General features: G+C 48.9%; 1 protein-coding gene across 18 annotated transcripts in view; it reads right to left on the bottom strand.

Moving 5' to 3' along the window:
* Window positions 1-26,400, bottom strand: part of COL26A1 (collagen type XXVI alpha 1 chain) — a 185,298-nt gene that overhangs the window by 90,258 nt on the left and 68,640 nt on the right. For 9 of the 18 annotated variants that reach the window (XM_085016020.1, XM_085016017.1, XM_085016013.1 and 6 more), the window contains exon 3: window positions 1,268-1,365. In XM_085016020.1, the coding sequence (XP_084872146.1) occupies window positions 1,268-1,365 (98 nt within the window). Of the gene's footprint in view, window positions 1-1,267; window positions 1,372-26,400 lie in introns of all 18 variants that reach the window. The other 9 variants (XM_085016016.1, XM_085016027.1, XM_085016028.1 and 6 more) reach the window with 1 other exon arrangement.

The following is a 26,400-nucleotide window of genomic DNA, read 5'->3' as shown; positions in this document are numbered from 1 at the left end:
TCCTTCAGTTCTCTAATAAAGAGACTATGAAGAGAGGAAAAACATACCTGCTCCAGCACTGCCCTGTTTCCCAGAGAGGGAGGAAGGGGGAGTGGGGGGTTCTGTTACCCTAGAGGAACCAGACAGCCCTGTGGGGGTGCACGGGGCTGGGGGGAGGCAGATGCTCACTTGATTGGCCATTGAAAAGCACTGGGTCATTTACTTTAAGGGTAAACCAGTCACGTCCCCTGAACACCCTGCCTCCCCTCCCCCGGGAGAATCCAGACAACAGCTCTGCTCTGCTGTGGTGGAGGCACCAGAGGTCCCCCGCAACAACCATGGTCCAAATCCTGGCTCTGAGGGCCTCTGACCTCAGTGAGGGACCTGGTGTGAGCCGTGGTCATGCCACACATAAAGCACAAGGCCCTGCTGCCCACACCTCCACCTGGGGGAGCCCTGTCTCCCCTCACGCCTCACGCCTCGGCTCCCTTCTGTTTCTCCCCAAAGAAAGGTCCAGAGAAGTCTTATGCCCCCTGAGGCTGCCCCCTTGCCCCCCAGAATCAGGCTCCTAAGTCAGTACAGACGCTACTGAACTCTTCCACGTCCCAGCCCCTTCCTTCGGCTTAGCTTTGGGCCACAGGCTCCCTGAAGCCTCGTCATCATCGTTACTCCTGCTCTTGCTGTTGTCAGACTATTATTTGTCATCCAATGACTTGTAGACAATTTACAATGAAAGCGTGTATATACCCACAGTGCTCATACTTTAAATATACATATAACTAAAATCAGGAAGTCGGGTAATACAAATAAAGATGAGCGAGGATAATTTGGTCAGAAAGTCAAGGTTGAGGAGAGCTCCTGTTTCCAATTACAAACTGACCTCTGAGTCTTCAGGATGACCGGCTCTTCCGGAGAACCAGGCGAGCTGCAAACCCCGTTCAGCAGGCAAGAGGCAAGCAGGGGGTGGGGGGTAGGGGGGATTGGTTGGCCGGTCTCCATCTCTGACTCCCACCTGAGTACTGCGGTCTGGCCCCCTCAAGTTCCAGAGCCAGATGGGCCCCAGGCTCGGAAGGAAGGCCCTGGCCCTGGCTCTGGCTCTGGGTGGCCCCCCAACCTGCTACGGGCACCAGCCAGGCAGCAGGGTTGGGGCAGCGAGGCCAGGCCTTCCCTCTGCAGCTGCCCACCAGCACTGACTGCCTTATTCCACAACAGGCGTGGCTTCGAGGCTCACAGACCCTCATTTGCATTTGCTCAGAGCCCAAAGATCCGGCTCTGCTGGCAGACTCACCCTCGTCACAGTTGCTCCCAGTGAAGCCAGGGCAGCACTTCCACTCCAGCGCCGTCACCGTGCGGTAGGACACTCTGTACGTGGGTCTGATCAGAGTCCTGTAACTAACACAAGGGTGGCGTCAGGACAGTGTGGGCGGCCACCCCAGGTCCCAATCCCGCAGACACCACCCAGCCCAGGGCTCCCGGAGCCCCCCAGGCAGTGAAGCCCGTCCTTCCAGTTCTGGGCCCACTGGCTATGGGGCCCAGGGCGGGTGACCAGCCCTCTCTGTGTCAGGTGCATTGCAAACTCTACTCAATATCTCATGACAACCTATAAGGGAAAAGCATCTGAAAAAGAATAGATATCTGATCACTTTTCTGTACACCTGAAAATAGCACACCATTGTAAATAAATTATCTTCAATTAAAAATATATACATATGATTGATTTTCACAAGGGGCAAAAATTCAGCTTTATTATTCTATTACATACATCTTTATAACGTCACTGCTTTTTTTTTTTCTTTTCTTTTTGCCCCAGGGGTGCCCAGCCATCCTGCGAGCACGTGGAGGAGGGCCAAGAGCACAAGATGCTGCCCCCGCGGCATTAGAAGTTCCTGAGCCAGGGATTGAATCCAAGCTGCAGCTGTGACCTAGGCCCCAGCTGCGGCAACGCTGGATCCTTTCACCCACTGTGCCAGGCCAGGGATCAAACCCGTGCCTCCACAGCAACCTGAGCCACTGCAGTCTGATCCTTAACACACTTTGCCACAGTGGGAACTCCTACAACTTCTCTGCACGATCAAGTCTGCACGACTTCCCCTTGAAAGCAAAACTGCATGCCTTCACAGAATTTGCATCTGCTGACATTGAGGAAACTTCATCATGAATGGGAAAATTATGAATTAATTGGTAGCAGCAGGCATGACGTTTTGCGATGCACTGTTGACAGGAAAACACATAAGTCACATTTTGAATTTCAGAAAGACGGCACTAAATCTGAAAAAGCCTGTTATGCTCATTTTTCTTTTTAAAAAAATCCTCTCACTCATGTTTCATAAACATTCCAGCAAACAGGCTGCCCCCTGGAGCTTTGGGGGGTGCAGAGGGGGGCTGGCAGTGCGCAGCCAGGAACCTTCGAGAGAGGAGCCAGAAGTCGGCACTGAGAGGTGCCCCAGAGCTAACCCAGGCCTTTGGACCCTCAGGTCCATGGCAAGAAGCAGCTGGCACAGGCCCTGGAGTGGGGGTGGGGGTGGCAGAGGACCAGTGCAATTGTCACCACTCCTTACACCAAGGGGCCTGGCGGGTCACAGGTGCATTCGTGAGCCTGGATCAAAGGAGTCCAAATAGACTGCATAATAAACACACAAACACACACTCATGTGATTTCTCACCCACATGTACACTCACACACACACACACACACACACACTCACACACTCACACACCCCACCTCCTGCAGATCTCCCATTCAGAAACAGGCCCAGCTGGAAAAGGGAAGAGCTTTAATTTTGACTTAATATCTCAGTTTTAAAATTAATTCCTGAAAAACGATTGTGGCTCTGGCCGAGAGGGACCGGCAAAGCTATGGAATCCCTCCCATAACCAGCACCATGGGGTAGGCAGAGACCTGGGCTGTGGGCACACAAGCTAAGAATGTGGAGCTCTGCCCCGATCCATGAGGTGAATCACACAAGTTACAAGTTACCCTCCCTGCGCCTTTCCTGGTCCGCGTGCTGAGAACCAGGATGCCGGATGGGAGGCTCCCTGGGAGGGCACATGGAGAGCAGAAAGGGCTGCACAGACGCGGGGTTTGCGAAACGCAGATTGGACCTCACTCCTCCTGCCCCGCAACCTTCAGCCGTCCCCACCATGGTCAGGAGAAAGTCTGAGCCACTTGGCCACTTGGGCCAGCCCTTCTCCAGCTGACAGGCCACCCTCCAGCCTCCCCCCCACCCCGCCCCCGTGCCACATGCTGCCCCTGGGCTGAGCCTTCCAAAGGCACCAGGCATTCTCCAATTCGTGCCTTGCACGAGATGGTGATAAACTAATAAGAGATAGAGTAAGAGCTTCAGCTGGTACCCACCATGGATCAGGGACTTTTCTGAGTGTTTTACATTTGCTGATGCATAATAATTCTAACAAGTGGATACTATTACTCTTCCTAATTTACAGATGAGGAAACTGAGGCACCAAGAGCTTAAGTAACTTTTTCAAGGTCACACTGCCAGAAGGTGGTGGGTGAAACCAGATTCCAAACCCAGGCAGAACTGGCAGAACCTAGTAATACTAAGTTGTATTCGTGCAGGACAAGGGACAGTTGTTCCTCCCTGCATCTGTGCAGGTCCTCATCTCAGGCCCGTGAACCAGAGGGAGAGCTCACCCCCTAGGGAAGGTCTCTCTCTGCCCCTCATTCTGAGGACCACAGTCTGTCCCTCTCTGCCACCAGAAGCATCTGGTGACCTGCGAAGTCTGGGAGCAGAGCACGCCAGTAGGTGGCGCTCTTCGCCAGCCCAGCAAGCCAAGGCTCAGCCCCTCCAATCTCTCCGGAAAGCCCAGGGCAGGTGCAAGAGTTCATGGCCCCTCCCAATTACTTGGCCCTCCTGTATCCTTGAAGAACTCCTCGCCCTTCCACTGGGGGCCAGTCTGCAAACCCAGTGATCCTTCCAAAATGCAGATCCGGTTTTGTGACTGCCCTCTCTCAAAACCTTCCCTGGTTTCCAGAGACTAAGGACCACACTCTTTAGGTCGACAGGTAAGCCCCGCCTACCTTTCTCCCCTCCCCTCCTTAGACCACTACCAGCCAAAGCTCCTCCCACCATAGCACACCCAGCTGCTCTTCCTGCCTCTGGGCCTTTGCACGTGCAGGCTCAAACCCCCATGAGCCTTCAGGGGGTGACTTAAACGTGCCCTTCTCTGTGAAGCATCCCCAGCCCTGGCCAGAGTTGACAGGCTCCCTTTGTGAGCACCCAACACCCTGTACAGAGCTTGATTTTACATGTGGGGTGCCTGCCATGAGCCAGGCACTGGAAACACAAGAATGGTGGAGGCGATACAGGCTCTGCTCTGCCAGAGCTGGTAGCACCAATCCTGCATCACACACGTAAATCTGTGCCTATGAGTGATGGTGGGTGTATGAAGGAAAGCACTGAGTCCACGTCTCACGTCGTAAGGGGCTTGTTTTCTTTTTTATTATTATTAAAATATAATTTACATGCAGTAAAACACAGCCGGTCCTCCACTTACAATGACTCGGCTTACATTTTGATTTCACAATGGTGCAAAAGTGATACACATTCAGTAGAAAGTGTCCTTCAGAGTTTGAATTTTGATCGTTTCCCCAGACTAGCAATAGGGGATACTCTCTGGTGATGCTGGGCAGCTCCCAGTCAGCCCCACGACCACAAGGGTGAACAACCCCTACAGGGTACTATATTTTGCTCGGATTTTTCAGATATTTCAGAGGGATGTAGACATCCCATCATGTCTACAGAATGCCCATCTGTATCTCCTGCTTCTAATGAGAAGAGGAAGGCCTCTCCTCTTAAGATGAAACTCAAGATAACCGCCCAGCAAGAAGGCGGTAAGCCAGTAACAGCCACTGCATATGAGTCAGGACTCTGGCAATCGACCATCTCAAAGGACAAGACGCAAATGAGTGATGCAGTGAAATCAGCAGCATTGCTTCAATTCACCGTCATGACGAGAAGAGCTGGGCCGATTGGTGACATGGAAAAATTACTTGTCACATGAATGGAAGACCAGATACGGATGTTGATACCACTCAGATACTGAAACCCAGGCTAAGGCAAGAAGCCTTTCAATCCACTAAAAAGTGTGTCGATGATTCTACGGATAATGCAGATGTTTGTACCAGTCATGGCTGGTTCCAGTGCTTTAAAGGGCAACATAATTTTCAAAATGTGAAAGAACATCCATAGTGAGGCAGCAAGTGCTGATACCAAAGGTGCCAAAGCTTTCCAGGAAGAGCTGCATAGGATAATTCTGGATGAGAAATATTTGCCAGAAGAAATACTGAGTGTCGATAAAATGAGCTTGTTCTGGAAGTGTATGCCGGAGCGTACACACATTCATCAAGAGTCCAAGACAATGCCAGGATTCAAGGCATTCAGAGACCATGTAATGCTGCTTTGGGGTGGAAAGGCTGCAGGGTTCAAATTAAAGCCTTTCTTAATCTACCGCTCCAGAGAACCCTAGAGCATTCAAGAATGTGAGCAAGCATTCACTTCCTGTTTGTTATCGCCATAACAAGAACGCCTGGATGACATTAACATTGTTTGAAGCTTTTGAACTCTCTTATTCCACAGGCGCAAGAACACTGTAGGCAAAACAACATCCCATTCAAGATTCTGCTGATCTTAGACAACTTTCCGAGGCAACCACAGCATATCAGAGACATGCAGCCTGCTGTCAAGGTTGTGTGTGTTTGCCACTGAATACAACCGCACTCATTCAAGCCATGGACCAAGGAACCACAGTTACATTCAAAGCATACCCTTTATACGAAATGTTCGTGCAGGCTGTTGAAGCAACAGGCTCTGGCTAAATGCTCTGAGAGTTTTGGAAAGGTTTTCACGTGCTAAATGCTATTCGGAGCACCACTCCAGCATGGAAAGAAGTCACACGGCAATGCATGGACAGCATCTGGAAAAAAGTTTTGAAGACACATGTGAACGCATTCAAAGACTTTAAGATTCTGCTGTGGATGAAACAGTCACAAGATATCAGCGCTTGGGAAACAGCTAGAATTGGACATCAAGGAAGAAGATATTTGTGAGCTTATCAGTATTGAGGTTGAAGAATTTTCCAATGAGGAGCTGATCGAACTGAAGGAAGAAAGAAGGAAAGAAGTTGAGGCAGAGAAAGAAGTGCTACCCAAGGCACCAAGAAAGTTCACAACATAGAAACTGGCAGAGGTGTTTGCTGCTATCAGCGTAGTGTAAGGATGTTAGAAGAAATGGATGTCAATTGTGAGAGGCTCACAGGAGCTGACCGCCAGATACAGGATATTCTTACTTGCTCTACAAAAATATATAATGGGAGTTCCTGTCATGGCTCAGTGGTTAACCAACCCGACCAGGAACCCTAAGGTTTCGGGTTCGATCCCTGGCCTTGCTCAGTGGGTTAAGGATCTGGCATTGCCATGAGCTGTGGTGTAGGTCGCAGACGCGGCTCGGATCTGGCGTTGCTGTGGCTCTGGCCTAGGCCGGTGGTACAGCTCCAATTTGACCCCTAGCCTGGGAACCTCCATATGCCGCAGGTGCAGCCCTAGAAAAGACCAAAAAAAAAAAAAAAAAAAAAAAAAAAAAGAAAGAGAGAGAGAAAGACATATATAATGGACAAGAGGAAACAAACGTTACAGTCCAAACTTGATATCTTCCCAAAGAACCACGCCTGCTAAATCATCAACCATTCTGATGCTTCCGTGCCTTCTCCCAGCTATGCGTGAGCTTCATCCGAAGAGAGAGAAGGTGATGACCCAGAAGCTGTAGCATCCCCATCATCCAGCGGTGATGGTTAGTTCCATGCTTCAAACCTTCTTCAGGCCCACTGTGTGCGCTAATGGTGAGGAACCTTCTATTCTGTTTATCACTTTCAGTATGGTCCTCAGTAAGGTACATGAGATGGTCAACACTTTACTATAAAACAGGCTTCAGGTAGATGATTTTGCCCAATGTAGGCGAATGTAAAGTGTTCTTAGCATGTTTAAGGTAGGTCAGGCTAAGCTACCACGTTTAGCAGGTTTGGTGTGTTAAATGCATTTTCAACTTAAGGTATTTTCAATTTGCAATGGGTTTATCAGGTTGTATCCCCATCAGAAGTTGAAAAAGATCTGTACATAAATCGAGTGTTGGAGTTCCCATCTTGGCTTAGTGGTTAACGAATCTGACTAGGAACCATGAGGTTGCGGGTTCGATCCCTGACTTTGCTCAGTGGGTTGAGGATCCAGCATTGCCGTGAGCTGTGGTGTAGGCTGCAGATGCGCCTCGGATCCCATGTTGCTGTGGCTATGGTGTAGGCCAGCAGCTACAACTCCAATTCGACCCCTAGCCTGGGAACCTCCATATGCTGCTGATGTGGGCCTAGAAAAAGACAGAAAAAAGAAAAAAGAAAAAAAAGACAAAAAATAAATCGAGTGTTTAGCTCAATGAACTGTGAAACTGAATTCTTACAACATTCCCATTGCTCCCAAGATCCTTTTGTGCTAAGTCAGTTACCCAGCCCCCAGACATAACATTTCTTCTGACTTATCTCACCAGAGATGGGTTTTGCCTGTTCCAAAATTTCATATAAATGGAATCTTATAATAGCAGGCACTCACTTATGTCTGCCTTCCTCCACTCACTCATTATGTCTGTGAGGTTCAACCATGCAATTTGTGTAGCGCTATTTTGTTCCCTTTATTGCTGAATGATATTTCATTATATCAATATACCACAATATGTCTGTGCTCCTGTTCATAGAAATTTGGCTCGTTTCCAGTTCTGAGTTTTGATGAATAAAGATGCCATGCGCATTCCCATACAAGTCTGTGGACAAGTTTTCACTTTGCTAAGGTATATACCCAGAAGTAGAATTGATGGCCATAGGACTGATAAATGTTTAGTAGATGCTAAAACCTATTTAGATGAGCCAAACCTATTTAGATGAACCAGTTCACAGGCCTGGCAGCCGTGTGTGAATTCCAGTTGCTCTATAATCTCATCAACCTTTGATATTGTCGGTCATTTCCATTTGAGTCACTCTAGGGTATATGCAGTTCTCTTTCATTATGGTTTTAACTTGCAACTCCTGTTGACTAAAGTAGAACCCCTTTTCGTGTTTTCCACGTAGATACCTTCTTTTGTGACGTGGCCATTAAGTCTTTTGCCCACTTTTAAGTGGGGTTTTGGGTTTTTCTTACTGATTTGTAGGATATATAAGAGAGATTTGTTAGATATATGTATTGTGAATATTTTCTTCCCCATCTTGGCTTGCCTTTTCATTTTCTTAAAGGTGTACCCTTTTTTAAGTTTTATTTAAGTATAGTTGATTTATAATTTATGATAATTTCTGCTGTACAACAAAGTGATTCACTTTTATGTATACACACATCCATTCTTTTTCAGACTCTTTTCCCATATAGATGATCACAGAATATTGGATAGAGTTCCCTGTGCTATACAGCAGGTCTGCAATGACCGACTGTTCCATAAACCTCAGTGTGCATATGCTGATCGCAAACCCCCAATCCATTCCCCTCACCTGTCTTAAAGGTGTATTTTTAACACTCAGCTGTAAAGTTTGATCAAGTCTAATTTATCATTTTTTTAATTTTACTATATTTTGGGTAGGAGTCAAAGTTCATTGTTTTCCATTTGGTTATTCACTTGCTATGGCACCATTTATTGAAAAGACCTTCTTTTTAACCTAAATTTTCTCACTAGAAAGAAGTTATTTTAGGGCCTTATTAAAAATCAAATGATTGTTTAAATGTGGACCTATTTCTTGAGCCTCTTTTCTGTTCCACTGACTTGTCTATCCTTGCACCAAACCCATCCTGTCTTAATTAATGTAGCTTTATAGTATGTCTTGAAACATGATTAAGTCCTCCAATTTTGTTAACCTTCAAGATTATCTTCAACACCTAGGTCCTTTGCATTCCCATAGATTTTTTTTTTATTTGGCTTATCAATTTCTGCAAAAAAAAGAGCCCACTATAATTTTGATAAGATTATATGGAATCTACACATCAATTAGTAGAGAGCTGACATCTTAATCATTTGAGTCATCTTGTCTATAAGTATGGCATAACTTTCCATTTATTTAACTCTTCTTTAATTTTTTAAGCAGTGTGCCATCTTTTGTTAAATTTACTCCTAGGTATTTGTATTACTCTGCTCAGGCTGACATATCAAAATATCACAGACTTTTAAACATCCTCACCAACACTTGATCTGGATATGTCTCCGTTCATCTCTGAGCTGCTGAGCACATCCTACCCCTCTGAGCCCCCTGTAAAGTCTGAGCTGAGATGCAATGACATACAGATCCCTTGCTACTCAAAAATTCTCCAGATACAATTTAGAGTCTCCCAGTTGGTGTCTTCCACCTCACTAGCTCTGTTTTTCGTTTATTTGTTTTCTCTTTATGGCTGCACCTGCAACATATGGACTAGGGGTCAAATCAGAGCTGCAGCCACAGCAACACCAGATCCCAGCACATCTGCAACCTACACCACAGCTCACTGCAACGCCGGATCTTTAATCCACTGAGCAAGGCTAGGGATTGAACTTCCATCCTTATAGGACAATGTCGGGTCCTTAACCCACTGCGCCACAATGAGAACTTGTGTTTTGGTTTGGGGTTTGTTTTTTTTTCCCCAAGACAGACCAATTCTAGAGACTTCTGACCTCTCTGTTTTCGCTCCCTCTGGAGGGCAGATCCTGGGACTTCCCTTACTGTCACTTGACAAATTCAAGAACATATGTTCTCCAGGGGGTTGCTATTCACTCAACAAATATTCATGGGAACCTTGACCCTACCTGTCTCCTTTCCCTCCCATCAATGAGTCCAGGTAAATCTACCTCCCCCAAGTAGCTCCTACCTGCCCATTGATTTCCCTGCCCCGCCCTGGTCCAGCCTCCATCACCACCCACCCAGACAGCAGCAATGGTCCCAACTGATACCCCAGCTTTCATCCCATCCCCAGTATTCCAGCCCCCACATGGAAGCCCGCTCCAGTGGTGTTTTCAAAGCACAAATCTCCATAACCCTTCCTAGCTTCTCTTCAGTCTTAGGACAAAAACCAAATCCTTAGTATGGCCACATAGACTTCTAAGATCTGGCCACTGTCCACCTGGCTGCCCCCTTGCTGGCCCCCTTCCACCCCACTCAGAACTCCAGCAGCAATTAATTTTTAAGTTTCTGAACCAGCAGAGGCTCCATCCTACATCAGGGCTTGGCATCTGCTGTTCTCTCTGTTCAAGACGCCCACTAACTCCAACATAGCCCCCAGGGCTCGGGGAAAGTGCCGCCTCCTCTGAGAGGCCCTCCTTGACCAGCCCACCTCAGGTCCACCCTTCCTACCACAAGCTGAGTACACTGACATAGGACCCCGACTTCTCTTCCAAACACTTATCACTCTTATAAGCACACATCCATCCGTGCGATCACTTGTCTGTCATCTGTCCCCTCCACTAACCCCCGGCCCAGCTCAGGGTGCAGCACATCCTATGTGCTCAGTAAAGACCAGCGGAATGAATAAAACAATTGATGAATAATTGCCCCGGATGGAGTCCCAGGCTGAGAAAACAGCTCTGCTAACCAAGACACAGTGGCTTCCTGGAGCTCAGGGTGACATCCATGGAAACTGATGGATTCAGGGATGGGGAGCAGGGCCAGGCCACTTCCATCCAGTAGGAGGGGCCAGAAAAGGCTCCCCACATGAGGGGACACTTGAGGGAGGTCTGCTGGGCTAACAAGGTGAGGAAACAGCCAGCCCCAGGAGAGCCAGGAGATGTGGGTGAAGCCTGGTGCATCTGGAGGCAGTGCTTTGACAGGGTCATGGGGCAAGGACAGGGCGGCTGTGAAAGCCTGGAGTGAGGCAAGGAGTCTGGACTGGGTCTGTGGCCACTGGGCTGGCCATGCTTTCCAGGCACCCAGGGATGCACCTGATCAGTACAACATTGCTAAGCCTGCAATAGATCATATTAATGTATACATATGTACATATTATGTACCATCTTTGCATATATTAAAAAATCAGTAGAGCTTAATTTCTCTCTTATTTTGTAGATTAAAAAATAAACAGAAGACTTGATGTGGCTTTTCCACCCCTCCACGGAGAGGCTCCTGAACCCACTGGGAGAGCACCCTTCCCGGCCACAGGAAGCCACCCAGGCTCGGAGGCCCAGAGGAATGTTGTGACCAGATCTGTTTTCAGGAAAGACCCCACCTGTGTTGCCATGGAGACCAGAGGAGACAGGAGAGATGGAAGATGGAAAAATGAGTCAGGAGGCTGCTGACTGAGAAAGAGGGGCCAGGCAGGGATGACAGGCGACCTTGACAGAGGGGAATCCGAGGCCAAAGAGAAGCGTGGGGTCAGACGCCAGGTTATAAAGTGGCAGAAGTTTGACTGAACCAGGCCTCCCGATGGAGCCCCATGTTCTCTCTCCTCAACAATGCACAGAAGCTGCCTTCTGACCCCTCCCAGAAGTCAGAAGGGGCCTCGCCCTCTGCAGCCCCCCAGGACCCTCCCAGTGAGCACAGACGTCAGGAGGTCTTCCAAGGGGCCTGGCTGCAGTCCTCCAGCCACTCAGTGACTGTCCTAGAGAGGATGCAAATGAGGCCTGTGTGTCCCCAAAGGTGGTCCTGGATGTACAAGGTCACGTGAGCTGGAAAATAATGACAGAGCTCCTAGGAGGGGTGAGCTGCCTGTGACTGGATGTGTGTAAGCTGAGGCCATGGCTCTCTGGCCTCCAAAGGTGATATCCCCAGAGCGTCATAGGGTCCCTCATTGGGTGCCAGGACAGGGCCACTGTCCAGGCAGTGCCCACTGGGGACGACTGCCAGCTCAGAGACCTCATCTGGGGAAGGTGGGCATGCCCTCCCTCACTGGGCACCGCAGCTCGCAGGCCTCTGCCTCTGCCCCAGCCCCACTTCCTCACGAGGGACCACCAGGAGGAGGACCAGACTGGGAGGTACCGAGACAGGCTGGAGACTCAACAGGAAACGGGAGCGGGGGTTTCAGAAAGGGAGGCAGTAGATTATTAATCTCTTGATTAATAGCAGCGGGCCGGCAGGGAGGGGGAGGGGGAGGGCGATCCCAACACAGTTGTGGGGTGGGAGGCAGGGCCCTCCAGGCTTTGGCCTCCCCACAGTCCAAGCTAGTTGTTCCCAAGTGCCAGAGAGAAGGGACAGTGTCTGCGCCCGGAGATCTCCTCCCACTCAAGCCCGGACCACAGTCTACTGCTGTGGGGAGGCGGCGAGGAGGGAAAGTGGAAACATCCTGAGCTTCTCGACCCACAGAGGCCAACTAAGAAGAGGCGGCAGGAAAGAAAGCCCAAGACTTCATGTGGCCTTGCGGGCGGCAGGCAACCCAACCAGAGGGGAGGGGCTGGCTGGCAGGGGGCCGTCTGGCAGAGGGGAATGAAGGAGGCAGATGAAGTTCCGGCAAAGCCCCCAGCTCGGCTCAGCACATCTGGAAAAGGTTGGCTCAAATGCCATCAAAGAGCTCGGAGGGGCCAGGGAGAGAGCCGAGGGCAGGCCGAGGGAAACTTAACCCCCGAGTCCCTGGGGCTCCTCCTTCCAAATCCTCCGAGCCCTGAGGCAGGCCCACTCCCTCCAGCCGCTGCCCAGGGGCTCAGGAGAGCAGGAGGGCAGCTGGGCATCCGCTTCACTGAAGGAGGCACAGCTGGGGCTGTGGTTTCCACCCCAGAGCAAGACATGGACGTTTATCCCCATTTCCCAGAAAGAGAAATTAAGGCACTGAAGAGTAGCCCTAGTTCTCTCTGCTGGTTCCGAGGGGCCCTCACAGGGGCCCCCCGCCCTCCCTGGCACACTACAAGCCAGAAGGAGAAGCCAGCCAGGAGGGGACAGCGGCCCCCTCCATGGCCCCCTGCCTGGTCCTCACAAGCTGTTCCCTCACCCGGACCTGCACCTCGTCCCCGAATGAAACCCCCTCATCCTCCAGATCTCAGTTCAAGTGTGCCCCAGGGAAACCCCAGACCAGGTCTTAGAGCAAGGACACGTCCTCATAGCCGCGAGGCTTTGATTGACATGTCCCCACCCCTCCAGCTCAAAGGAGGGGGCCATGATCTTTTTGCACTGGAGTGCCTGGCACTTAAATGCTCGCTCAGGGCCCAATACACAACTAAATGGTCCAAACACATGAACTGAGAAACCCGAGTCAGGGCTGCAAGTCCCGAGGCCACACCTGGGGGTGGGGGGCAGGACCCTGCTGACTCTCTCCACACTCGCCTGGACCCGCTGGGCGCCGGCCGCGTGCTCTGGGCCTGTGAACATTAGTTTTGGGTGCCACCCTCACCATCACCTACACACACATACACACACACCAAGAACCCAATATGAGAAATTCACAGAATGGGAAAATCCCCCAGGGACCCAGCTGTATTATAATTTTTTTTTCATTGAACGAGAGGATGAACACTGTTGAGCATGCTCACGTGCCGGGCCCTGGGAATCAGGGAATGAGGACACTGTGGTCCTGTCCTTGAGGTGTTCACGATGGATGGAGACAGCCCCGAAATCAGACCATCTGGGTGTCACATGGCTGGCCCGGCGAGGGGGAAGGGTTCCCCACCCCGGCCTTCTCTCCTAGCGCGGCTCTGACAAGGCCCTCCCCCTCCCTCCCCGGTCCACACCTCCCAGCCCCCACCCAACCCACCACACAACCCCATCCCCAGCCCCGGCTTCTTAGCTTCTCAGCGGCTTCCTTTCTACAGCTGTTCTCTGCCGCTGCCCCACTCCCCCGGATCACTGCTGGCAGTGTACAAACATGCTCCTCTGTCTCAAAACACCTCCCTTGACCTCATGTCCCCGCAGCTTCCAAGGCCCATGTCTTGCTTCCTTCAGAAGAAAGTTTTCTCTTCTCCCAGTCTTCACTTCCTCACCTCTCATTTTTCTCCTCCACCCACATCATCTCAGCCTCCATCCTCACCACTCCCCCAAATTGCATTTGCTGGGGTCCCCAGTGACACCATGTTGCCAAATCCCATGGTCTCACCCCAGCCCTCATCCCATCGGCCGCCCCGAAGCACTGGGAGCCTACACTCTTCCTCCCTCCCAAACTCTCCCCCCAGGATGCCAGGCTTTCCTGATCCTCCGCCTGACCTAAGCCCTGCCTTGGAGGCTGGGGTACCCAGACTGCTCTGGGATCAGCACCCCTTTTCCATCTATGCACCCCCAAGCTCACCTCCAGTCCCATAGCTTTAAATACCAACAAAAGGCTTATGATTCTCAATCAGACCACGTTTCCCCAATTCTAACATGCATATGTTGTTACACTGTAACATCTCTGACATTGGGATTCAGCTAACAGTTGATGGTGTGCTGTAGTTTAACTGGCAACATCCTTGGTGATGATAAGATAAATGCCCTTCCTCCTACCAATGGCATCTGAGACTCCACGAAAGTCAACATGGCTCAGGGTCCTTCTCCACTTCCCTATCCGCCTACGTCCATTTCCCTCTCAGCAGCCAGGGATCTTTTCAAAACCTAAACCAGTCCATCTCAGGAACCTCCAAAAAGTAAAGAAAAATAAACCCAAAGCAAGCATAAGGAAGAACACAGTAAACATAAGAGCAGGAATCAATGAAATTGAAAAGAGAAAAACCATAGAGAAAAATCAATGAAACCAAGAAGTGTTTCTTTGAAAAGGTCAAAGAAATGACAAATCTCTAGCAAGACTGACAAAGAAAAAAGGAGAGAAGACACAAATTATCAATATCAGGAATGACATAGGGAAGCTCAGGATACACATAAATTTAACAAGTTAGAGGAAAGGGGCCAATTCATTGAAAAACACAAATTACCCCAACTCACTCAATATGAAATAGATCATTTGAATAGCCCTATAACTATTAAGGAAATTGAATTTGTAGCTTAAAAGTTCCCCCTAAAGAAATTTCCAAAGCCAGATGGTTTCACTGGAGAATTCTACCAAATGTTTAAGAAGAATTAATACCAATTCTACATAATCTCTTCCAGAAAATAAAAGAGGAGGGAGCTCTTCTTAACTTATTTTGTAAGAGTTTGGTACCAACTTCAGACAAAGACAGTACAAAACCAGAAAACTACAGGCCAATATCCATCATGAATACAGACACAAAAACCCAAAATATTAGCCAACAGAATTCAGGATTATATTTAAAAGTATATACCATGGCCAAGTGGCGTTTATTCCAGGGATGCAAGGTTGGTTCAATATTCCAAAGCCAATGTAATCACCACATTCACAGGCTAAAGCAATCACATGAAAATATTAATGTAAAAAAAATTTTTTTGACAAAATTTAGGGTCCGTGATAAAAACTCTCAAAAATATTGTAATGGGATTTCCATTGATAAAAATATTGTAATGGGGTTTCCACTGATTTACTTTGATAAAGAAATGTACAAAAACTTGACATGTCAGATTAAAGTTGATGGTGAAATGCTTTCCGCCTGCAATTGAGAAGAAAGCCCTCTCTCCACTCTTAATTACCAGTTCTGGAAGTTCAAAGCCAGTGAAAGGGCACGACAAGGCAACACAAGACATACAGGTTGGCAAGGAGGAAACAAGACTGTCTTTATTTACAGATGACATGAGGGTCTCTATGAAAAATTTCAAAGAGGAGAGTTCCCTTCGTGGTTCAGTGGTTAATGAACTGGACTAGGAACCATGAGGTTGTAGCTTCAATCCCTGACCTCACCTCGTGAGTTAAGGATCTGGCATTGCTGTGAGCTGCGGTGTCGGTCGCAGACATGGCTCGGATCCTGCGTGGCTGTGGCTGTGGTGGAGGCTGGCAGCTGTAGCTCTGATTGGATCCCTAACCTGGGAACCTCCATATGCCGCAGGTATGGCCCTAAAAAGCAAAAAAAGCAAAAAAAAAAAAAAAAAAAAAAAAAAAAAAGAAAGAAAGAAAGAAACGTGCAAGGACAACATGACCCAACCCCTGCACCCCTGCGCATTTACCCAGAGAAATAAAAACCAATGTTGGCACAAAAACTTGAACGTACATGAATGTTTACAGTAGCTTCGTTCATTATAGCCCCCAAACTGGAAGCAACCCAGTTGTTTTTAAATGTCTTTCAACTGACAATGATCAACCTAGCGGTGGTCCATCCACATCCACTGCTCAGCTATGAAAAGGGAAGGAACTCCTGACATACCCAACAGCCTGGATGACTCTCCGGAGAATTTTGAGTAAAAAGATCCATTCCTGGAAAGTTACATACCATAGGATTTCATTCTTTTTTTTTTTTTTTTAAACAGCTGCACCTGCAGCATATGGAGGTTCCCAGGCTGGAGGTTGAATCAGAGCTACAGCCACCGGCCATAGCTACAGCCACAGCAATGCAGGATCCGAGCCACCTCCGCGACCTGCACTGAAGCTTGCAGCAACAGCAGATACGTCACCCACTGGATGAGGCCAGGGATCCAACCTGTGTCCGCACAGAGACAACATCAGGTGCTTAACCCACTGAGTCATAACAGGAACTCCTGATTCCATTCTTGAAGTGAAGAAATTATAGAAATAGAGAACAGATTAGTGGTAATGGTGGTTTCTAGGGGCAGGGAAAAGGGGGAAATGGGGAGTTACTGTTTAATGGGTATAGAGTTTCAGTTTTACAAGATGAAAAGAATTATGGAGATGGATGGTGATGGCCGCACAACGTGAGTATGCTTAATACCACTGAACTGTAGGCTTAAAATGGTTAAAATGGCAAATTTTATGTCATGTGTATTTTAACGCAATTAAATTATTTCTTACAACTATATATAAATTTGCAATGATCCCAAAACAAAAGTTTGATTTTTTTAAAAAAAAATTTACAGCTGCACCTGTAGCATATGTAAGTTCCCAGGCCAGGGACTGAATTCGAGCCGCAGGTGCCGCAGCATCGAATCCTTTAACCCACTATGCTGGGTGAGGGATTGAAACCACACCTCCCCAGCAACCCGAGCCACTGCAGTCAGATTCTTAGCCCACTGCACCACTGTGAGAACTTCCAATTTTTTGTGAGAACTAAATCAAGTCATTTCTCATCAGTACTTAAAACCTTCAAAATCTTCCTAAAACTCTTTTTTTTTTTTTTTTTTTTTTTTATATCTTTTCTAGGGCCGCACCCACGGCATAAGGAGGTTCCCAGGCTAGGGATCTCATCGAAGCTGTAGCTGCCGGCCTACACCAGAGCCACAGCAATGCTGGAATCCGAGCCACGTCTGCAACCTACACCACAGCTCACGGCAATGCCGGATCCTTAACCCACTGAGCGAGGCCAGAGATCGAACCCGCAACCTCATCATTCCTAGTCAGATTCGTTTAACCACTGAGCCACAACGGGAACTCCTTCCTAAGACTCTTACGGTAAGGTCCAAACTGAGGTTTGCCAGGATCAGCCTCTGCCTCTCCACCCGTCCTCACCTGCTCTGCTTCTGGACACTGACCTTTCTCTCAGTTATCTCACCCAGGACCTTGCTGCCTCAGAGCCTTTGCATCAACTATCTCTACCCCGTCTTCATGAGGAGGCTTTTTCTCATCATGCATTACTCGGCATCAACACCATCTTGTCAAAGTCTCTCTCCCACATCCTCTAAAGTAGCCCCTGACTCATACTCGGTCACAGTACCCTACTTTAATTTCCCGAACTCGTTAGGAGGGGATTTTTTTCTCATTTCCATATTTAGGTGACGATAAACTCCATCAGAGAGAGGATTTGGTCTTCTTCGCCATCATAATCCCCCCCGGGCACAAAGTAGGCTCTCAATAAATATTTGTTGAGATGCCTGAGTGAATGAACCAACACAAAGAAAGAGGCCTATATGGGGCTCCTGGGGGAGAGGGTGGGGACTCAGGGAGGGACTGGGGACACATGCCAGTCCCCTAGTGTGCTCCAAATAGGCTTCAGTGTGCCCAGATTCTGTTACACTCATGTTTTTACAACCCCACCCTCCCTTCCCCCACCTGCACCATTTTGTCATAAAAATGTCATCAGGGTGTAATGAGATCATGTGCTGACTTCATAGAGAGGCCCCACCAAGGATTATGGCCACACTGATCCCCAGATCAAACTCTGAAGAAATGCGTGGCCTGGGCCAGGATGTCACACAGGGTGCAGTGGGCAGCAGGAGGACACGGGTGCAGGCACCACAAGCACTGGGCAGCAGCCTAGCCCTGGGTGCTCTCACGGGTCACTGTTCACCCACTTGATGGTTATGCCTCTTCTCCAGCAGTCGTAGCCAACGTACCGAGGGCGTTAACACCAGCCAGATACTGGCCGAGACCTGCCGTGGCCCCAGCGTCGAATCCCCCCATAACTTCCCATGGCTCAGCATTTTTACAAAGGCAGCAAATGAGACCCCGATCCCCACCCCTTCTCTGGCTACCCTCAGCTCCAACCCACACACCGTGCGTGGACCCAGCCCGCACATCTCAGCTCCATCCATGCGCCTCGCTCCCACAAATGGCCATGCCTCACCCTCTTCTGCAGGCCTGGAAGCCACTCGGGGCTGTTTAGCCAGGTACCAAGAGAACGGTCTAGAAGACGGACATGGGCTCCAGATGGACACATCCCCCTGGCCTCACAGACTCCTTGCCCCGTGAGGATGGGCACAGCTGGAGGAGGGCCAGGATGGCCTCCCTTTGCTTGGGTGGAAAAGCACCCTGCTCTGCGGCCAGCGGGGCTCGGGTGCAGGCAGGCACCCCTCCTGGCCAGGTCCTGCTTTATCTCCCAACGCTCCTCAGGCGGTGCAAGTGGCCATCCTGCCCCTCTGAGAAAACCCAGAGCCCTGAAGCAGAGGGATGCACCCCAGGCACAAATGTGATGGGTGGAGAGGTTCTCACCCAGCTCACCTGCCTTTCCGCCCTGGGTCTTCACTGCCCAAGGTGCTCCCATCAGAGGAGAAAGAAGTCCCTCAGCCAGCTGTCTCAACAGGAGGGGTGGGGAGGTAATTCTATTTAACTGAAGGCTCCTGGACTGGATGCTATAGAATCCAAGGGAAGAGCCAGCTAAGCCCCAATTCCTCAGCTGAGTGCACAGGCCCAGGGGTCCCTACTGCTTCATCTGCCCCCACCATCTGTCATCACTCAGCCCCATGCAGGGGTCACAGGGGTCTGGACCTCAGAGCCCTCCCGTCGTGCCCATCGGCTGTTTCCTGCTGCAAGGTCCTGCCTCAGCTCAGATGTCACCTTGTCCTAGAAGGCTCCCTGAGCGTGCCTCTCAGGATGAGGTGCCTGGCCTATCTTGAACCCCAGCCACCATTCAGAAAGCATCCTTTACTTGCTCTTGGAGAGCAATCTTCTCGAAGACAACAGTCAGCCGCATGCCTTCATTTGGCCAGGGCCTGATGCAACCAGCCTCCAATGAAATGTGAGTGAATGAGTGAGTGAATGAATGAGTGAATTATGAATACGTGAACAAACAAGATATTCCAGGCCCCCTGGGAGGGGCTATCTGGGGATGAGGGTTTTCCAAGCACCCCAAATCATGTTACCTATTTCTAGGCCAAGCTCAGCGCATCTCTAAGGAGAGAGAATGAGGAGGCCATTGCTCACCTGGTGCTGGGAACACGATCACGTTGTCATCTCAGATGACGCATTTGGTGGACTTTGTGCACGAGCTAAACTCTATCAGCCCCACCCAAAACACTTCCGAGGATCTTAATAAATTTACACCAGCTCTCATGAGCATGAGTCACCCTTCTTCTTTATCTTTCTTGCGTCCTCATGATCAGAAATCTAGATAATAATGTGATGTGCTAGCTCACTCTACGGCAGTAATGAGATTACAATATACAAATATATAAATGTATCACACTGTGACCTCAAGCTCATACAGCGTTGTGTCTCAATTTAAAAAAAGAAAAAGGATCAGAAATCTAGGCTCTGTCCATGCCCTAGAGACGGAGGGATGGTCAGATGGAGGACGAAATGGAGAATGGGAAAGGCAATCTACCACGATCGCGTGCCGTCTTGTTTTCTGTGCACAAGTTTTATCTGAACACAAATAAAAGTATCCAAAATGTTTCCTAAAATGAAGGGAACAAGGGATTGAAATGAGGCAAGACACAGCTGAGTTGCCAGGATTATAAACAACAGAACAGGCACAAGGTGGCTACGGGGGATCCGCTGGGCATTGCCACCCGAACCTCAGAGTGAGAAATGCAAGCTCAGAGCACACCCAGGCCTGAACAACCAGCCAGAAGCTGCCTTGGGGATGTACTTCTTAGCCCAGCCATGGCCAGGTCTTGGCTCACACTCCCAGAGCGCTTCTTACAAGCCAGGTTCTGCGCAGCACTCTCCCCGCTGAACTTCAAACTATCCTCCAACAATCTCCTAAGAAGCATCCAATCACTCCCATTTTAGAGGTGGGGAAACCCTGGCTGAGAGGACAAACACACGTCGGTGGGACTTCAGGGGAATCAGCTGAAAGCTCTGGAAAAGACAGTCATCTCTGATAGAAAATGGTCCCATATCCCCTTTCCTCATTTGGGGGGACACTGTTGTATGAGATGTGATGATCGGAGCTGCTGCTGCCCTTCTGTGATCTTGAGGAACCATGTGGCAGATACACAGGGGCTGGCAGAGGGGAGTCAAAGGAGGCTGAGATCTTGAGCACATCATCGGCCCAACCTGGAAGCACCTCTACCAGATCTTTTTGAGGTTAAGAGGCTCCCGTTATTGAAGCCTTTTTAGGCAATGTTGTCCATCGCTTTCAGCCTAACATATGGCGAGACACAGGGAAACGGGCACATGAGACACAGTTCCTGTCTCCAAAAGGGCTCCCAGGCACCTCCCAACCCAAGGCTCTGCTCAGGGTAATCAGCCCAGCACACGGACTTAAAAAAAAGCAGCATGCAGACTCTTAAGAGAACTGTAAAATTATGCTTAAAAAATTATGCAAAGAAACACAATAATCACATTGAAGCAGGGCTATACAATGTTGAGCTTTCTTTTAACCTCGGTAAATGCCCCTCACAGAATACCCCAACTCAGGAAAGCCCTCCCCTTGGGTCTGGGCCCCCACACCATCCCGGTCTCCACACAGCACCAGTGACAGATGCAACTACACCTATCACTGGTGCTTGGATGAATGTCCCTCCTGTTTTCCCCCACTGTCACCTCCCCAAGCCAGGGGCTGGTCTGCATCCTTACCCACATTCTCCTGTGTGCCTCAGAGCCTGTATACAGAAAGAGGTCAACAAATGTTTATTTGGGAGGAAAAGGGAGCTGGGCGTTGAAATCTCAGGAGCATTCCAATGGGGCCTGTTTGATGGGCCAAAATCAAACCCAGCACAGTCTGTGTGACTCTGTGACCTTGGGCAAGTTGCCTTGCCTCTCTGAGCCTCAATCTCCTCATCAAAAACCTGTGGACCAGTTTTGTTTTGTTGGTTTTTTTTTTCTTTTTTCTTTGTACAGCCGTACCTACAGCATATGGAAGTTTCCGGGCTAGGGGTCAAATCAGAGCTTCAGCTGCCAGCCTAAGCCACAGCCACAGCAAGACCAGATCCGAGCCACTTCTACAACCTATGCCACAGCTTGGGGCAATACCAGATCCTTAACCCACTGAGCGTGGGCAGGGATTGAACCCACATCCTCATGGAGACTACATCGTGTTCTTAACCTGCTGAGCCACAACAGGAACTCTGCTTGTGAACCAGTTAAAAGACAAGGACTTTGCTCCATAAAGCTCCGTGTACGGAGCTCACCATCACACACTTGCTGTTCTGATCACTTAGATTTCATGTCATCCTCCTGCACCGAAGCATCAGTTTGGTAATGTTTTTTAGCCCCTGAATGCCAGGCACTGGGGGCAGAGAAGGAGTGAGGCCACCCTCCTCCAGCCCCCAGGCTAGTGGGCCGGGCAGACAGTGAGAAGGCTGACCACAGAATGAACAATGTTAAGAATAAGATTAAGCAGGATAAAGGGCTGCAGAGGGATGCTATAGGCTCGTTGGGGTGGAGGTGCAGGAGGAAGAGAAGAGAGACACCGGAGCAGAGAACTGAATGATGTAAGGAGATGCAGCTGTTCCCGCTGCTCCAGGATAAAAGCAGTCCAGGCAAAAGGACCAGCAAATGGGAAGCTCCAAAGAGGGGCGAAGCCTCCAGGCCAGCAAGGTCCATGTGACCAGAGCCCAGGGAGCAAGTCAACCCCCAAAAGGCAATGGGGTCGGGAAGAGAACGGGGTCCACCTCACATGAGACCTTGGGTGGCCACAGAGAGGTGTGGACTTTTAAGTGAGATGGAAGCTTCTAGAAGGTCTGGAGCAGGGCCATGCCATGATCTGCCAGAAGGAATGGGAGGAAGACAGCAGGGAAGTGGAGACACCAGTGAGGTGGCTGCTACACAAGCAATGCCTCTTATACGCGAAACCAGCAGAATTGGGACCTGAAAGCAGGATGCGTGCGATACCCCCAGGGGCCCTGGGGAGCAACCTGCCACCCTTCCTGCCCAACCAGCAGCGCGACACCACAGAGGGGGTGCACCCCAGTTCTAATTCAGATGGGAGTTACTGGTGAGGAGGAAAAGTGGATTGACCCCTCCTTAACAAATAATAATAGCAGAAGTAGCAATGACATTCACATCAGAAATACAGAATTCCTCGAAAGAATGGGAGTTAAGTTTTGCTTAACAAAGTTCCTGCTGACACAGTTTGAAAGGCGGAGGGAAGGCTTGGGGACAAACACACTGCGCTGATCACTGATCGAATATTCTCTGCTCCGCTCCTGATGCCAAGGGGAGGGAGAGGCCTCCCTGAGAGGCCTGGAAACACGCCCCTCCTCCCAAGACTAGACCCCCAAGCTTCTGAACGTTGTCCCCACAACTGCTCAAGTCATAAAGCAAAGGGCAGTTGTGAAAATCAACGACCATTTGAAACTTTTTTCGGGCAAAGTCAGCGATTCAGTACTTAGATTGTTTGGCTTTCTTAAAGGTGCTGGGTTCTATTAAATAGAAAATAGAAAAACCCCAAGCTGTAATTCTGATATTAAGAAAACCAGACCACAGTTCCCTTCCTTCCAAGGTTTTTCAGTAACGGGAACCCTGACAGTTCATTCTCTAAACCAAATACAACATAATGGCTTGTGTGTACACGTGTGTGCGTGTGCACATGTGCATGTACGTACACTTTTTTGCTTCCACCTTAGGAGCTGACTGTGGGGTGCCCCCAAACATGGGACTGTGGTTAAAGTCCGACTTGGGAAAAAAAAAAAAGAAATACATTACTCTTGGTGTTTATGCCTCAACTCCAAGGACAATATGAGTTTGCTGAAGCCATAGCCCATGTCTTGAAAAGAGCCATTTCCAAGTGTGGGTCCTGGCTTGCAAAAAGCAAGACCGGCAGGACTCAGAATTGTGAGGCAGGCGTAGCCTCGCTTCTCAGTGGCCTGAGTTCTGGGAACAGCCGGCAGTTTCCCTGTTTGAAGGGCGGGGCAATCACTCCCCACAGTGAGCTGGGAGGCAAAGTGCAAGCTATCAGGGTCATTTATAGGCTCTTCTCAGAAGATGCTCCCAGGATCAGGACCTGGTCATCTCAGGTTCCCTGATGATGACAAGGTCTTGGAATTTGGCTCTTGGGGCATGAGGGAGGAAGGGACAGGTCTGGAGTGGGGCGGTCTTCTGTTTCCTCTGATGAAAAGGAAGGGGTGGGGCAGCATTTTTTCTTCTTTGGGGATGCATTAGGCATCCCTCTAGCACAGTGCTTGAAAACAGTCCTGTGCATCCATTTTTAATGGACATACCCATTTATTTAGCCATTCCTCCTGCAGAATCAGTACATAAAAACACTTGTGTAGCATGTGGATCCCAACTTAAGAACCTCTACTAGGAGTTCCCATCGTGGCTCAGCGGTTAACAAATCTGACTAGGAACCATGAGGTTGCGGGTTCAATCCCTGGCCTTGCTCAGTGGGTTAAGGATCTGGCGTTGCCATGAGCTGTGGTGGCTCGGATCCCGTGTTGCTGTGGCTCTGGCATAGGCTTGGCAGCTACAGCTCCAATTAGACTTCTCGCCTAGAAACCTCCATATGCCACAGGTGCGGCCCTAGAAAAAACAAAAACAAACAAACAAACAAAAAAGAACCTCTATTACTAAAAAAAATGATAAAAATAGAAAATCGGAGTTCCCGTCATGGCGCAGTGGTTAACGAGTCCGACTAGGAACCATGAGGTTGCGGGTTCGGTCCCTGCCCTTGCTCAGTGGGTTAAGGATCTGGCGTTGCCATGAGCTGTGGTGGCTCGGATCCCGTGTTGCTGTGGCTCTGGCATAGGCTTGGCAGCTACAGCTCCAATTAGACTTCTCGCCTAGAAACCTCCATATGCCACAGGTGCGGCCCTAGAAAAAACAAAAACAAACAAACAAACAAAAAAGAACCTCTATTACTAAAAAAAATGATAAAAATAGAAAATCGGAGTTCCCGTCATGGCGCAGTGGTTAACGAGTCCGACTAGGAACCATGAGGTTGCGGGTTCGGTCCCTGCCCTTGCTCAGTGGGTTAACGATCCGGCGTTGCCGTGAGCTGTGTTGTAGGTTGCAGACGCGGCTCGGATCCCACGTTGCTGTGGCTCTGGCGTAGGCCGGTGGCTACAGCTCCGATTCGACCCCTAGCCTGGGAACCTCCATATGCTGCGGGAGCGGCCCAAGAAATAGCAACAACAACAACAACAACAACAACAACAAAGACAAAAGACAAAAAAAAAAAAAAAAAATAGAAAATCACTATTTGGCAAACACCATAATAATAATTACGGCAAGCAAGCATCATCAATGGATGCTAAAATTCCTGGGAGGAAGTAGGATGCGAAACAGGGTATTTGTATAGACTCAAAATATCTCCCCACAAGATACTTATAAGTGACAAAGGGAGAAATATTTCCACGACAGTGGAGAAACCCGGCAGACACCACCTTAACCAAGTGGTCAAAGTTAGCATTGCATCCTGAGACATACTGATTTGATGTACCTCTTAAGACGATGCCCTGAGCGGGGCAGGACATGTCCTTTACACTCTCCTCGCCAAAAATGCATAATCACTGGCCAGGACCTTCACAAGGACTGAGTTCGTGAAAGACAAAGTAAGACCAAGAAATGGCCCTAGATTGGGGGAGACCAAGGAGACATGACATCTTAAATGCAACAAGGGAAAAATAGAAAAATTACTTTAGTGCAAGAGTTGGTAAAATTAGAATAAGGTCCTAGTTTATAGCATTGTCTCATTCTTAATTTCCTTGCTGGGATAACTGTACATTGTTATAGAAGATATTAATCTTAAGGGAATGCTAGAGACTCAATGTTAAATTCATATGATGAAACCTCATCCCCAATATGACGGTATTTGGAGATGGGGCCTTGGGGAGGTGATTAGGTCACAAGCAGCAGGAGCCCTTCATGAATGTGATTAGTGTCCTTATAGAAGAGATCCCAGGGAGCTCCCGTATCTTCTCCGCCACGTGAAGATACATTGAGAAGAGAGCTGTCTGTGAACCAGGAAGAGGGTTCTCCCCAGACAATGAATCTGCCAGGACCTTGATCTTGGACTTCTTGGCCACCGAACTGTGAGAAACAAATGTTTGTTGTTTAAGCCACCCACTCTATGGTGTTTGATATAGCAGCCCAGTCAGACTAAGACAGGGAAGCTGGGTTAAATGAAAAGCTACATAGAAACTCTGTTCACTATCTTTTGCAACACTTAACATAAGTCTAAAATTGTTCCAAAATAAAAGCTTGAAAAAAACAATTGAAAACGTGCTAAAATATATATAATGATGCTGACTGAAGCATGGTCTGGAATAGCTAAAACTAGGAAGCCACTTAAGTAACCATCAATTGAGGACATGGAAAATAAATGACGATTCCTTTCTACAATGGACTACTACACAGCTGTTAAAAATGAGGTGGCTCTATGGGGATATATTACAAAATATTTTTCTGGAGTTCCCGTCGTGGCGCAGTGGTTAACGAATCCGACTAGGAACCATGAGGTTGCGGGTTCGGTCCCTGCCCTTGCTCAGTGGGTTAACGATCCGGTGTTGCCGTGAGCTGTGGTGTAGGTTGCAGACGCGGCTCGGATCCCGCGTTGCTGTGGCTCTGGTGTAGGCCGGTGGCTACAGCTCCGATTGGACCCCTAGCCCGGGAATCTCCATATGCCACAGGAGCGGCCCAAGACCAAGAAATAGCAAAAAAAAAAAAAAAAAAAAAAAAAAAGACCAAAAAACAAAATATTTTTCTGGGGGAAAAGCAAAAGTTGTAGACTATCATTTAATCTTTGTTGAAGAAGATATATTTACATATATATGTACAAGTGGAGAAAAGTGGAATGACATACTGTTAATATTAAAAATGGGATTTTGGAGGTGGCACTGGAAGAGGAGAGAAAGCTCATGTTTTACCTTATTCAATTATTACCGACTGTTTGGACTTTTTTTTTTGCA

The sequence above is a fragment of the Sus scrofa genome, chromosome 3 (genome assembly GCF_054392235.1).
Source record: "Sus scrofa isolate SSC_HxYL_T2T_F1_AM1 chromosome 3, Sscrofa_HxYL_maternal_Yorkshire_Landrace_v2.0, whole genome shotgun sequence".
Taxonomy (NCBI): domain Eukaryota; kingdom Metazoa; phylum Chordata; class Mammalia; order Artiodactyla; family Suidae; genus Sus; species Sus scrofa.
The sequence above is the reverse complement of the archived record's forward strand: the minus strand, read 5'-3'. Positions and strand labels throughout refer to the sequence as shown.